The 14,912-nt window shown below is 42.8% G+C and overlaps 1 protein-coding gene across 1 annotated transcript in view; it reads left to right on the forward strand.

Annotated features, from left to right (window-relative positions):
- The window catches only part of FRAS1 (Fraser extracellular matrix complex subunit 1), a 434,524-nt gene extending 419,612 nt beyond the window's left edge, over positions 1–14,912 (forward strand). The window contains exons 71-74 of the mRNA XM_049104909.1: positions 4,638–4,804; positions 7,827–8,032; positions 9,121–9,267; positions 11,156–14,912. Of these exons, the coding sequence (XP_048960866.1) occupies positions 4,638–4,804; positions 7,827–8,032; positions 9,121–9,267; positions 11,156–11,749 (1,114 nt within the window). The 3' untranslated portion in view covers positions 11,750–14,912. The remainder of the gene's footprint in view (positions 1–4,637; positions 4,805–7,826; positions 8,033–9,120; positions 9,268–11,155) is intronic.

Consider the following 14,912-nt stretch of genomic DNA (forward strand, 5'->3'; position numbering starts at 1 on the left):
ATATAATGCATATGTAAAACCTCAAGTAATGGAACATTATCTATTAGGAATTGCAACTGCATGAGTGAGTATCTCTTCGGCTGGGCTACTGATGATAAAATGAGTAATAATAACTACCGGTGATATTAATGATCATGTATGGAGTACACATGTGGTAGACTCTGTACTAAGCTCCTCACATTCACTTCTCCAGGGGCAGCTGGGTGGCTCAATCAATTAAGCATCTGCCTTCAGCTCAGATCATAATCCTGGAGTCCCAGGATCGAGTCCTTCTTCCGAGTCCTGCATCTGGCTCCCTGCTCAGCGGGGAGACTGCTTCTCCCTCTGCCCTTCCCTCCACCATGTTCTCTCTCGCACTTGCTCTCTCTCTCTGTCTCTCAAATAAATAAATAAAATCTTTTTTAAAAACCCACATTTACTTCTCACTGCAGTGGTCCCCCACAAAGTTGGCACTATTATTTACATTTTAAAACCAGTGAAAGTTGGAGTCAAAGGAAAAAAAAGAACTAGAACATCACCAGTACCTTTTACATACCCTCCGTGCCCCTCCAGTCACTGTCTCCCACCTCTCCCCCAGGGTAACTGTAAGACTGATATTTGTACTTACCATCCCTTGTTTTGGTTTATGGTTTACCTCATATTTACTTCTGCATGGTTTTGCATGTTTTTGAGCAATATAAAAATGTCATCCTGCACCAATTCTCTCTGCAACTTTTCTCTTTTGCTCACTGAATCACTTCCTGATTCATAAGTGTATCAACATTTGTGTTGATTCATGTAGCCATGGTTTGTGCTTCACTGCCTTAAGGTATTCACAGTGGGAACATTCCACAATTTATTTGACCATTCTGCTTGGCATATAATTCCACCTTCTATTATGAAGAATACTGTATGTGTCTCTGAGCATACACCTGTAAGAAGAGTTTCTCTGGGGTCGGTGCCAGACCTTTTTTTTTTAAGAGGAGACAGATTTGAAAACGGCAAAAAGAGCAAAGAAGACACCAACCCATATCCACCCCTGGTGCTGTGTGTGTGGGAGGCCGCAGAGGGAAGAGTGTTGTAGAGTCAGCATACCAAGGCTTCCGTGTTGGAAATCTTTGCCGTGCATCAGGGAGATTGTTACTTGTGGAATCCCTGTGATTCCCAGGGTGACCTTCTGTGGGGCCTAACCTTGCTTTTGATGATCTGTATGGCCTCATACGGATGCAATAGAACTGCAACACAAAAAAATAAGACACAGGGAATTCAGACTTAATATAAAAGAATTGTTTTTGTCAGGTCTATCAGACCTTCTAACCTTATAAGTCATCATCATCATCATCATCTCTGGTCCATTATTCTATTTAATCAGTAAATATTTATTGAGTATCTTAGTGTTAGGCACTTTGTGGAATCTGGTAATACCAGTTATCAACAAGAAAAACCTGTTTCCCCAAGTCAACTAAATGAGCTCGCAAAGCAACTGATGGGGACATTGAAGTCACTGAAGCAGGGTCAGCCCTAGCTTGTGCCTACGTGCCACGTTCTTCCAATACCCCAACCCTCTGAAATCTACCCCATTTTATTTTTTTTTTATTTTTAATTTTTATTTATTTATGATAGTCACACAGAGAGAGAGAGGCAGAGACACAGGCAGAGGGAGAAGCAGGCTCCATGTACCGGGAGCCTGACGTGGGATTCGATCCCGGGTCTCCAGGATCGCGCCCTGGGCCAAAGGCAGGCGCCAAACTGCTGCGCCACCCAGGGATCCCAGTACTTTCAATTAAAAGCAAGGAACGGTCAGATGGACTCTCTTGGGTAAAGCATTGAAATTGTCACTCACACATTCCCATTATTCTTTAACAAACGTGTGTATCAGAAGCTTGGCTAGCAATGAAGATACAGCAGCGAGCAAATACATATGGGCTGTGACTCTGTGGACCCCATAATGGGTGAAGCAGACTTCGACCCAATTTACATTTAATGTCACTTTATTTAAATAAAATAGCAAGGACACCTGGGTGGCACAGCAGTTGAGCGTATGCCTTTGGCCAGGATCAGTCCCATATCGGGCTTCTTGCAGGGAGCCTGCTTCTCCCTCTGCCTATGTCTCTGCCCCTCTTTCTCTCTCATGAATAAATAAATAAAATCTTTTTTAAAAAATGAAAATAAAATAGCCAATCATGATAAGTACTTTGAAAGAAAAGTGCACAGTGTGATAAGAACAAATGATAAGGGGCACCTGGGTGGCTCAGTGGGTTAAGCATCCCACTGTTTATTTCAGCTTAGGTCATGATCTCAGGACTGTGACATCAAGCCCCACATTAGATTCCGTGCTCAGAGTGCAGCCTGCTTAAGACTCTCTCTCCCCCTTGGCCCCTCTCCTTTAATTAATTAATTAGTTAGTTAATTAAATTCTTTTAAAAGAGGAGAACAAATGATAAGGGATCTGACCAAACCTGGAAGGGCAGAGAAAGAGGGTGAACATCCTAGACACTGTGGTGTTTTTGTTTTTTTTGTTTTGTTTTTGTTTTGTTTTGTTTTTTGACACTGTGGTGTTTAAGTGGAGATCTGGAGGATAAATAAGAGTTAAGGCAAAGAAAGGGAGACAGAGGAGGAATGTTCCTGCAGAATGTCCAGCAAAGTCAAGGTCAGGAAACTTTAAATTCGTGATTACTAACTTCAAATTGGCCCTCATGGCTCCCCAGCAGTAAACAAAACAGTTCCCTAACCAATGGCTTCACTCTCTTGCACTTCTCAACTATTTTATTCCTTCCCATTCAAATTGCTGTATCTCCCCTGTCCTCACCCTCAGCTCATTATCTTGTGTCCTATTTCACTGAGGAAACTGAATAAATCAGAAGAGAACTCACCCAGGTTCCTACCACCATATCTCTCCACTCTCTGCACCTGCATGACCATAGCTGTCAGTATGAAGGAATAGATAGTCCTAGCTCCTATTCCAAGCCAGCCACTCTACTTGTGCCCTGGAACCCAAATCCTTTCATCCACTTTATACGGAGCAATTTATTTTTTTTTATATGGAGCAATTTATAAGCCATTCTCCTCTCTCTCTCTCTGTGAATCACCCCTATCCACATAAAAAACATGTAACTTCTTCCCTCTTAAAAAAATAACCTTTCTTTACTCCACTTTCCCCTCCACACTCATTTTCTCCTTCCTTGTACTTTGAGTAGTCCCTCAAGAGTTGCCTAGATTCACAGTTTCTGGTTTAGCACCTTCCATTGTCCCTTGAGCCTCCATTGCAGTGAGACTTCTGCTCTCATCCCTTAACCCAGCTTGATCTTGTCAAGGTCACCAGTGACTGTGTCTTACTGGAACCAGGGGTTGAGTCTCATCTTTATTTTTGCAACAATTAACAGTTGTTCAGTCTCCTCCTTGAAACACTTTCTTCACTCAGCTGCAGTGTTATGCTCTGTAGGCTTTTCTTCTACCCACTGGTTTTTCCTCACTCTTTGCTCTGAAGTTTCCTTTTCTTTTCCATTGCCTTTGAATTTACGGCACCCTGAGTGCCATGCTGGAACTGTCTCTTCTATCTCTATTTTCACATGGTGTTCTCATTCATTCGTTCTCAAGATTTTAAATACAAAAGAGCACCTTCAGCCCAGGGCTGAACCTCTCACATCCAGACTTGTGCATCAGATTGACACACCTCTCTCCACCTGGCCCTCCTATGGGCCTTCCAAGTTGCGCATGCCTGTTGCTGAATCCCTCATCTTCCTCCACCAAACCTAGTCTTCCTGCATTTTTCCCATCTCAAGTAAGGGTGGCTCCAACTTCCTAGTTTTCCTCTCACTGAGGCCTTCGGTGACCGCCATATTTAAAATTTCCAAGTTGAGCCTCTTCCTGCTAATTCCTGCTAATTCTCTGCCTTATATTTCTCTTCATCACTTGTTTCCTTATAGTGTACTATATATTTTTTAACTTATATATTAACCAACTCCCTATTGGAACAAAATATCCCTGAGGTCATATGTGTTTCTACTTTGTTCACAGATGAATTCCCATTACTAGACTAATAACTATCACATAATAAAAGCACAGTGAATATTTGTTGAAGAGTGAGTCCCAACGCAGTAGAAATATGGGGTAGAGAACATGTTAAGATACTTACAAAAGGCCAGCATAGCTGGAGGTGCTCTTATGTGCCAGAGTCTGGGAAGAAAAGAGCAGATTCAAAAGACCTAGAAAGAAGGCCAGTGAGGCTGCAAAAGGAGTGAGGCAAGAGAGTATTGTTTAGCAATGTCTTGAACACTGGGACATAGGATAAATAAGTTTGGATCTGGGAGCCTGCAGATCTGGGAAGGAGAAGTCTAGGCAGGGCACCATGGCAGTGAGCCCTTCAGCAATTAAAGAGCAGTCTTGGGGGCCATCAGAATGAAATGGCTAGGAAAAGCAAAGAGCACAAAAGAGATCTAAAGATGAATTAGATTATTTCTGCTCAAAAGAGCAAGTTAACCTCATAATGATCCAAATTAGTAAAATTCCTCTCCTCCACACATCTCTTTATTCAGTGATTATTTAGCACCTGCAACAAAGTGCTGTTCACAATCCTTAGTAGGGTGGGAAGGGAAGACAGCTTGAAGTTTACAAAGTTGACCTTGCTCTCAAGGAGCTCTTGTTTCTCCTGCATTTAGATTCCTGATCCCCATTGCGTTCCAGCAGACCAACCGCCCTGTACCAGTTGTGTATTCTCTCAATACTGAATTTCAGCTCTGCAATAATGAGAAGGTATTCCTAATGGATCCCAATACATCTGATATGTCACTGGCAGAAATGGATTACAAAGGGGCCTTCTCAAAAGGTAAGTTGTTTCCTTTGCCTGCAGAAAGAGACTCCGGCTGGGCTTGAGATGCTTTAGGACAGGTCTCTGGATTAGCATCTTTGTTCATTGGCTTTCAGGCTACTCACCAGTGAAGATTCCCCTGGGCTTGGTTCTAGGACAGCCAAGGTTTAGTCAAGGATCCTTCCTTCATGTTGTCTCAAAATAAGATCACACATTTGGTACTATAATGACTGGCAGTGTGGTACTGTGGAAAAACACTGGTCTGAGTAGTAAGAAGACTAGGATTTCCAGCCAGATTCTAACACACCTCTGACTTTGGGTGAGGTGCTTTATCTCTCGGTTACTCAGAGAGATTGCACCATGACCTCCACTACCTGCCAACCTCGAGGTTGCCAAATGTCTACATGTCGTCCATCGTGCTTTCTCTACTAGAAATCCAGGTCCTCTGCCCCCTCCTCACCCCAAACATGGTTTCCTAGATGTTTCAAAGGGATAGCCCTTTCTTCTCCTTCATTCTCTGCTTAATTGTTAACTGCCTCAAAGAGGCTTCCCCTGACCACACCAGACAATTGAACCTAGGCCTCCATATTTTTCACTTTCACAGAACATTATTCATTTTTTATAGTACTTCTCAGAATTTTTAATGTTATATGATATATATTACATATTTATTTACTTGTTGCCTATTTCTACTGCTAGACTATGAGTTCCATGAGAGTAGAGATTGTGATCAGATATCAAATTTGCGCACTAGACTACCGGTGCCTAAGTGAGTGATAAATATTTATTCATTGAATAAATGAATTAGCCAGTAATCTGCCTTTCATCTCTCAGTGGTCCCTTTTGCCTTTTTCTTCCTTTTAACCTTCGGATGTCATCATATCTTAGTTTTTTTTCGCATCCTAAAAACACACTCAAGTCCTGACTATAACAGAAAACAAAGCATCCCTCAACCTTAACTCCCCATCAATCTTCAGTGTTTTCTCCTTTTCTTTTCTCTTGGAAACTTCTTCAAGGAGTGAATGGTGAGCACACACTGTCTCTATGGCCCTTCTTCTCTGTCCCTCTGTTATAGGCTGAGTTTGTCCTACCTTGCACAGCTCAGAACTCTCTTTTGTCAATGGCACCAAATTTGTGGATTTGACACTTATTTCCTGTGGGGTTTCCTTTGCACCAGCCTCACCTGACACCGTTTTGCTTCTCTGGCCACTTCTCACTCTCCTACCCTGGGTCTTTGTCCTCTGCTGCATCCATGTTGTTATCCCGAGGTTCCATGCTTGGTTCCTTCTGGTCCTGTTCTGGTGCTACCTCTGGTCATCCCTGTGGCTTGGCCCATCCCTTTGCTCTGAACTTCCTTTTTTTTTTTAAGATTTTATTTATTTATTTTTATTTATTTATTCATGAGAGACACCGAGAGAGAGGCAGAGACACAGGCAGAGGGAGCCTGATGTGGGACCCAATCCCAGGATCCCAAGATCCCAGGGTCACGAGCTAAGGCAAAGGCAGATGCTCAATCACTGAGCCACCCAGGTGCCCCTGTCTCAGCTTCCTATTCTCCTACTACTCCACAGCCATTCCTTAACAGTTGCCCTTATCCCTGATCTCTCTGAACTTCGTTTCTACATTTCCACATGTGGATCTGGAACTACCACACTGCTTCAAAATGGATGTCTTTCAGACACCTAGAAGTCTAGAATAGGACTTCATCTCCTTACCACATCTGCTGCCACATTGACTGCGTCATCAAACTCCAGGTGCCACAGGCAAAAACCTCAGGATTATCTTCCACTTCTCCTGTGCCTCCTGTCTATCATTAAGATCAGTGGAATCTGACTCCCAGACATTTCTTGACTTCATCCCTTGTTTCACAGCTATGTTTTAGATATCTATCTCTCACAGAGTGTTAGCATAGCCCCCTTCCCAATCTCTGTGACTCCAGTCTCTTTGTCTTTCCTTCATTCATGTTTCTGAAGCCCCGATGTGTTGATATTACACACCTTCCAGTGTTCCCCATTTCTTACACACTGAAGTCCAGGCTCCCCAGCACGCTTAGCCTATCTTCCCAGGAGTCTCTCCTGCCAGAGCCTCTCAACATCCTCCTCTCTTAGTCACACTGATCTATTCAGTGCCACATAGCAAATGCTCTGGATGAGCATTTGGAGTCAGAAAGATTTGTGCTCAAATTCTCATCCTCCCATGTCACAGATATGAAACCGTGGACTCGTCATTTAAAATGAAGATAATAATTGAACCTATCTCTTGGGCTCTTGGGAAGAATAAATAAGATAGTATAAGTAAAGAAAGTGCCATAGCAGGCACTAAGGAGACAGCAGCTACACCAGGACTCATGCCCTTCCAGCATTCAGTATTTCATACATGGACTCTCTTTTGCCTAGAACTCTCTCCCCAGTCTCCTACCTCAAATCCTCAAATACCTACTCATGTTTTAGGATATTGCTCAAACATGATCTTCTCTTTAAATCTTTCCACAGGCAGATCTCTGTGCTCAGCTCTATGCTCACGTGACATTATGTACCTTCCTGTATTGCAGTTTATAACAGTACAGTCTGTGATAAGGGTGGGTTTTAGAGCCCATGTCCCTTGACTTTGAATTCCACCACCACCACTTACTAGCTTTGTGACCTTCAACGAGTCATTTAACCAGTGTTTCAACTTCCTCATCTATAAAACTGTGATCACTACACGAGTTCTTATATGGAAAGAATTTAGTACAGTACCTAACAAATAATAAGAGTTTGATTAATATTAGCAATCGGTTACGTTTTATTTCTGCCCTCTCAGCTGTATCCCCTATGTACAACGGGATCCCTGCCACACCTTAAATGCTTAATTGATGTGTGTTGACTAAAAGAAGCTATAAATGAATGAAGGAGTATTTTAAGGGCACCTGGAGTCATAGAGCTCTTCATAGAGAGGTAGTTTTGACCCTAAGGGAATGTGTAAAATCTTTTCTACCTTTGACATTTCTTTCTTTTTAATCTTAAAGTCTGACCTAATTAATGCCTCTCACTCTTTCCAGGTCAAATCCTTTATGGCCGAGTACTTTGGAATCCAGAACAAAACTTGAATTCTGCTTACAAACTGCAGCTGGAGAAAGTCTATCTTTGTACCGGCAAGGACGGTTATGTGCCTTTCTTTGACCCCACGGGGACAATCTACAATGAAGGGCCACAGTATGGATGCATTCAGCCAAACAAACACCTGAAACACAGATTTCTGCTGCTGGTATGCTGTTGGTGTTAAACACCTGACACTTAAGTTGATTTCCTTAGCTATGGATTCTGCCTAAAGCCGACGGAACCCTACTCTTGATGATATTCTCTCTATACATATTGCTGTTGTTGTTTCTCTCTGATCAGCTAAATGTTAGTACATACTACCAAGTGTGATGTTATGGTGAGTAACAAGACAAGCTATCATTAACATCTCAGGAAAAGGAAAGTCGAGGTCAGTGTTTCTCAGAGTATGGACCAGCGACCCCTGAATATATCCCTGAATCTCTTTGATGTCAAAACTACTTTCATAATAATATAATGAGATCTTGCTTTTTTTCATACTAATTCCCTCATGAGATATGGTTTCATATTTCACATTGTAACTAATCTTTCAAAAATACCGCTTACTGAGTTTTATTTAGTATCAGAAGAGAATATCCACAATTATCTGAAAAAGCTATGAAAACATTTTTCCCTTTTTCTTTTTTTTCCTTTTTCAACTACATATCTGTGTGAGGCCCGATTTTATTCATATACTTCAGCCAAACTAACATAACACAACTGATTCAATAAAGAAGTTATGAGAATCTAGTTCTTTTCCAGAGATTTGCAAAAATATAAAACAATGCCAGCTCTCTTTGAGGAGGAGCGGATAGATACAGGTATCTTCTCTAAAAAAAAAGTTACTAATGTTAATATGCAATGGGTTTTTCATCGCCACTTTAAAATGAATTAGTGAATATGTGTTCTAATTTCTCAGTGTTAGTTTTAATAGAGTAAATATTGTAGATATTGATAGATAGAAACCATATAAACAAAAGACTTTTGGAGCCCTTGATTTTTAAGTGTGTAAGGGGTCATGAGACCAAATGGCTTAAGAATTATGCCACTCTTTGAGCTTTGGGATCACAGAAGCCCCCAAATGTCTTTCCTTGAAAAGAGCAGTGGGTGCCCAGAGGTTGACTTAAGGGAAGGGCTTCCGTAGCATGTACTCTCCTGACCCAACCCAAGGTAATTTTCTCTTCCCGGTGACTGCCACCTGCCAGGGCAGTGGTTCCATCTTTCTAAACCTTGCGTTTCATTTTTCTGAAATTCCAGGACCGCAGCCAGCCCGAAGTAACTGATAAGTACTTCCATGATGTGCCCTTTGAGGCCCACTTTGCTTCCGAGTTGCCTGATTTCCATGTGGTCAGTAGCATGCCAGGTGTGGACGGATTTACTCTGAAAGTAGATGCACTCTATAAGGTGAGTATGGTGAGAAGAGGAGAAGCATAGGACTAAAGCCACTTTAAAAGTTATAGTAAAAAAAGATGAAATTATCTCTGGACTCTTAGTCTCTTTTTATAGCATTCTTGCTGGTGGGTCTTTTTTTATTGGTGTTAAGCTTATCATTCACCCCCCCCCCAATTTTTTTAAGATTTTATTTATTTATTTGAGAGAGAGAGAGCGCGCACGCACAAGCAGTGGGGAGGGACAAAGGGAGAGGAAGAGAGAGAATCTTTTTTTTTTTTTAAGATTTTATTTATTTACTCATGAGAAACACACACACAGAGAGAGAGAGGCAGAGACACAGGCAGAGGGAGAAGCAGGCTCCATGCAAGGAGCCCGATGTGGGATTCGATCCCAGGTCTCCAGGATCACTCCCTGGACTGAAGACTGCACTAAACTGCTGAACTACCTGGGCTGCCCAAAGAGAGAGAATCTTAATCAGACTCATCAGACTCCCCGCTGAGTGTGGAGCCAGACATGGAGCTCAGTCTCACAATTCTGAGATCCTGATATAAAATGAAACCAAGAGTCAGATGCTTAACTGACTATATACCACCAAGCACCCTCGTTTACCCAAAATTTTCACCATATATCCCAATAGATCACAGCAAGAATAAAATTCATTTGCTTCCAGTCATTTGTCATTGTGTGTATCAGGGATGCATATGGTACTCTAGTTTTTCCTAAACTCTTTTATGTTGCCTACCTTTTTTGGCTCTCTGCTGTACCAGCTGATTTTCACAGCCATGTGGAAAACATTTCACAAAATCATAAATACAGTACAGCAATTTAGAATGACAAGAATTACTGGTATTTGATGAACAGAAATACTCTAAATCCAGGATTAAACATGAACTTCCTGGGCAGCCCGGGTGTCTCTGCCTCTCTCTCTCTCTCTCTCTCTCTCTCTTTCTCTGTGTGTGTGTGTGTGTGTGTCTCTCATGAATAAATAAATAAAATCTTTTTTAAAATAAATAAATAAAAAATAAACATGAACTTCCTAAATCAAATTCCACTTTTCTCTGTCTTCAAGTAGTAGTCCGTGACTTTGGATTTCAGAACCATCACTATTCCTTAGAAGTTAGTTCAAAACCATGGATGGTTTCAATGGGGGCACATGAAATGGCAGTAAAATACTTGATAATTTCATTGGTCAGGGGCTGATCCAGGAAGTGTTCGGATTTAGGAAATTTTTGTCATGTATCTGCATATTATGCACAGAGTAGGTATTTTGTGGATATGTGTTGAATGACTCTAGTTTAACTGAAGCTTATCAGTAAATAGTAAGTTAGGGACACCTGGGTAGCTCAGCGGTTGAACATCTACCTTCGGCTTAGGGTGTGATTCCAGGGTCTGGGATCAAGTCCTGTATCGGGCTCCTTGTGGGAAGCCTGCTTCTCCCTCTGCCTGTGTCTCTGCCTCTCTCTGTGTGTCTCTCGTGAATAAATAAATAAAACCTTAAAAAAAATGTTAAGTTAGCATAACAAACAGTTGAAGGTCACTAAGAATAAATATAGTTATTAATTTGGTTACTTCACTGCAATCAATAAAGACTGACGATCATAAGTATTTACTTAGCTAAAGAGCCCATGAAAGATAAATTCTTAGGGCTATTCCATACACAGATAGGGAAACAGAAAAGAATGTAAATATCTGGCTCAAGATGACCCTAATTTGGAAATAAAGTAGAACCTATAATATTTGGTTCAACTCTTGACAAGCAGACACCAGTAACTGCTAATGCTTTTGTTGAAACCGTTTATCAAGGTTTGTGATGGCAGTTGTCTTTCCATTTCCTTTCTTAAGTGGTCTGTGGGCAACAATGACATGTCTGGTTTGTGTCTCTGTCTCCATCCCCCGGCAGGTGGAAGCAGGACACCAATGGTATCTTCAGGTGATCTACATCATTGGCCCTGACACCATCTCAGGGCCCCGGGTCCAGCGCTCTCTCACAGCATCTCTGAGGCGCAACCGAAGGGACCTGGTGGACCCCAGTGGCCGGCTGACCCTTGATGACTCCCTCATCTATGACAATGAAGGAGACCAAGTCAAGAATGGCACCAACATGAAATCCCTGAATCTTGAGATGCAAGAGCCAGTTGTGGCTGCTTCTCTATCCCAAACTGGGGCATCTATCGGCAGTGCCCTAGCTGCTATCATGCTCCTGCTTCTGGTGTTTTTGGTGGCTTGTTTCATCACCAGGAAATGCCAGAAGCAGAGGAAGAAACCACCCATGGAGGACATTTTGGAGGAATACCCTCTGAACACCAAGGTGGATGTGCCCAAGAGGAGCATGGACAAGGTGGAGAAGAACTTCAACAGACACTACTGCACCGTGCGGAATGTCAACATACTAAGTGCAACTGGGGGGGCTTATGGGTTTAAAGGTACTAATGTAAAAAAATTGAATTTGGAGGTCAGAGTTCACAACAATTTGCAAGATGGAACAGAAGTTTAATGGAGGAGACCCATATGTATTTTTTTCTAAGAGCATTTTTATAAAACAAGGGGAAAATACTGGTATTTTTATAACCTTACCGTTTAAAAAGGGAAAACTATAGCTTTGAGTGACAGAAGGCACACATCACATGCATCAGCTCACAACTGAGCTACCTCATTAAACAAAGAACCACTGAGACCCAGAGTTCTGGAGCAGAGTTCTTTCAGTAGTGCCAGCAGCTGCAGACTGCTCCTTCTATAAGGCTGGTCTTAGAAAGCATGTATTTCAGTATCGGGCAGGGGTTAGACTTTCCAACTAGCTGTTGGAGTTCAGCAGACATGGGGATGTACAGCAGCAGATCTCCTGGGCTGGGGTTGGGGGTGGTTCAGGGCCATTGGTTTCCTCCCCCACCTCCAGCTTTCTGAGACTGGGGCTTTTCCTGGGCCTCCTGACTGCAGAATTCAGATTGCTGACACTCCCAAATCCTTTCAAAATTCTGCTACTCCGCACAACCTATATATTTGCTTATTGTATCTGCTTCACAGCTTGCATTCCATGGCCTCCAGCTGTCCTTTGCATTTCCAGAGCCTTTTCACCTGGGGGTTTCAAAGTGCTCTGGATGAGAGCATTGTCCTACAACTTGCAAGAAAAAGCACACACCTCCCCTGCTAGATGTCTAGCAGATGCACAGCAGAACCCCCTTTTACAGAAGGGCAGACTGAAACCCAGAGAGAGGAGGGGCCTGACCAGCACCTGGAATATTAGTGATGCACGGCCCCCTAGGCCTAGGAGAATGTTCTCATGCCCAACTGGTTTACACTACACTTGGGAAGCATCGGGACATCCTCCCTGACAAAGAATGATGCAGAACAAGATCAGGGCAGCTGGCCGTTTTATTCCACGTTGCTGTGGGTGCTTAAAAACCCAGCACAGTTTCCTGCTATCCCAGGCTTTGCCCAGTCTAATAAGACAAACCTGTGTAGCTGTGAGTTTTTTATTTTGCTAGGGTTTCAGAAAAATAAGTGATTCATTTGAATAAAGCCAATTAGGAGAAAGCCCCACTCAGAGTGAAATCTGAGTTAATAGATGCCAACTAGTACTCACAATAGATAAAGAACCGATGCTCACAGTGTTTAAAGGCACCGGTCCCAGGACAGGTTTTCAGGGATTTCTCCTTTCGGGGGTTCTTTTCGGGTAGCTCAGGCATTTATTTTACCACATCCGCATATGACGAGGCTGTAAACACATGGCTTTAAAATGATTTAGTGTTCAAATAGCAGCTTCAGAATTTTATATGAAATGCACACACAGCTTGCCTTTGTGTTTCTTTTTTGTTCTTACCAAAAAGGCAAAAACACAAGCATGCGTGTTCTGTTGCTTTGAAATAAAGGCACAATTTCATTACTGAGGAATAAAAGACATGTTCTCTTCCTGACACATGGCACACCATAACCACTGAGCGAACAGCAGAACGTTCACATTGTGTAATACTTGTGTCAGAATGACCCAAGCTCTTGGAGAACATTCCACACTGCACTTTGGTTCTAAAAGCTAGAAAGAATGAGCCACGAGAGGCCTTTGACATCTCTACCAGACTCCAAGCTCTCAAGAAAAGGCCTTGGGGGTGCGCCTTTGGTTCTTTAGCGGTGCCTTGCACAGAACGATCACTCCAGAAATATTTAAGTAAATAGATGAATGGTGTCATGGGTGAAAGGGGAGGTGAAAGACGATGGTGGCAAGATCACAAGGGCAGGTAGGGAAAAAAACACCCCAAAACTGCCTCTTCTGCTTGGATTCTGAAGTAGCCTCATTGCAACAAAGAAGCACTGCTGGATGTAGGGGGAGTCTAGCAGCAGTCTTAGGATGGATGAACAGAAAAATCATCAGAATGTATCAGAGGAAGTTGAAACTGTGACTCAGCTCCAGCGCAGGACATTTGGAGGAAAGTCTGACTCCTCATTCTGAGGTGAGTGAGGTTTTCAGAAAAAGAAAGGGGTGAGCCCAGAACCTGAAACTCCTCTGACTGGTCACTGGCTCCTTAAGGTCAGCTTGGGCGGTGTGGGGCAGAACTTCTGTGTGAGCCTCAGGAACATCCAGAATTGGTGTCTCGTAGCTGGGAAACTCATCAGCCCAGTGTGAAGTCTTCTCCAGAACGACCTAGAAGGTTCATGCTAATTGTGCAAGAAAGGAATGGAAGCCCATCTTTGTGGAGCAACTTCTGATCTGGCCTGTTCTGTGTAACTGTTCCTACTTGCCAGAAGGCTTAGACGATAGAGCAGCACTATTTCGTTTGCTCAGATATTCCTGGACATCCCTCCAGGCCTGATTAGGACACGTGCATGGGGAGAGTACAGACATGAGCAGACTGTGTAGACACAGAGACCAAGAGGCCTCCAAGTGCTCTTAGCAGCCTCCACGTATTGGTGTTGAGTGACAAGGACAGCATCCTGGGAGGACTCTGAGACTGTGAGCTCTGAGTGAAAGGAAAGCCTGGAAGTACTCCCCACCCCTTCCGTTCCAGCACTTCCCCTCACTGCAGCCGTGTTCTCGAATGCCGGCAGTCTCTACCGGGGGCACACACAAAATAGAAAGTGCTCAGAGATGTGAAGTTGGGATGTGCTCCTTTGATACAGGTTTTCAGCTTGTTGATGTTTTCTATTTCAGAGTAGAAATCCAATAACTTGGTGACCCATACGGGATTATATTTCAGTTACAGCCCTCCTTTCAATTTCTCTTAGCTTGCTCACTAATGCCTTGTGTGTGTTTTACTGATTTTCTATATCATGCCCTTAGATGAGAAGGAACAGAAAGCCCTCAGGGGTTGCTATTTGGTCTCCCACACTGGCTGTGAAAGGTTGAAAGAGAGAAGGTTATACCTTTTGTCTGCCTTGCTTTCAAGGTCCCCAGGCCTCCGGGAGGCCACCTGCAGATACCTGCTGCTGGGTGTGGAAGCCGTGTCAGAATGTGTTTGCACAGTCTTAGGACATTCAGTCTCAGTGTCCTGTAGGTGTTTGTTGTTCTTGGATACAACACACATGCTCAGACAGAGTGAAACATTTGTGGTGCTGTCAACCTGATTTCTTGACTCAAGTGATCTTTGTATTTCTAATACTAATCTGTGTGTTATGAATTTCTGAATTCTCCAATAGCATATGCCACTATATAAATTTGTATTAATAAA

Source organism: Canis lupus, chromosome 32 (genome assembly GCF_003254725.2).
Source record: "Canis lupus dingo isolate Sandy chromosome 32, ASM325472v2, whole genome shotgun sequence".
NCBI classification, from domain to species: Eukaryota; Metazoa; Chordata; class Mammalia; order Carnivora; family Canidae; genus Canis; species Canis lupus.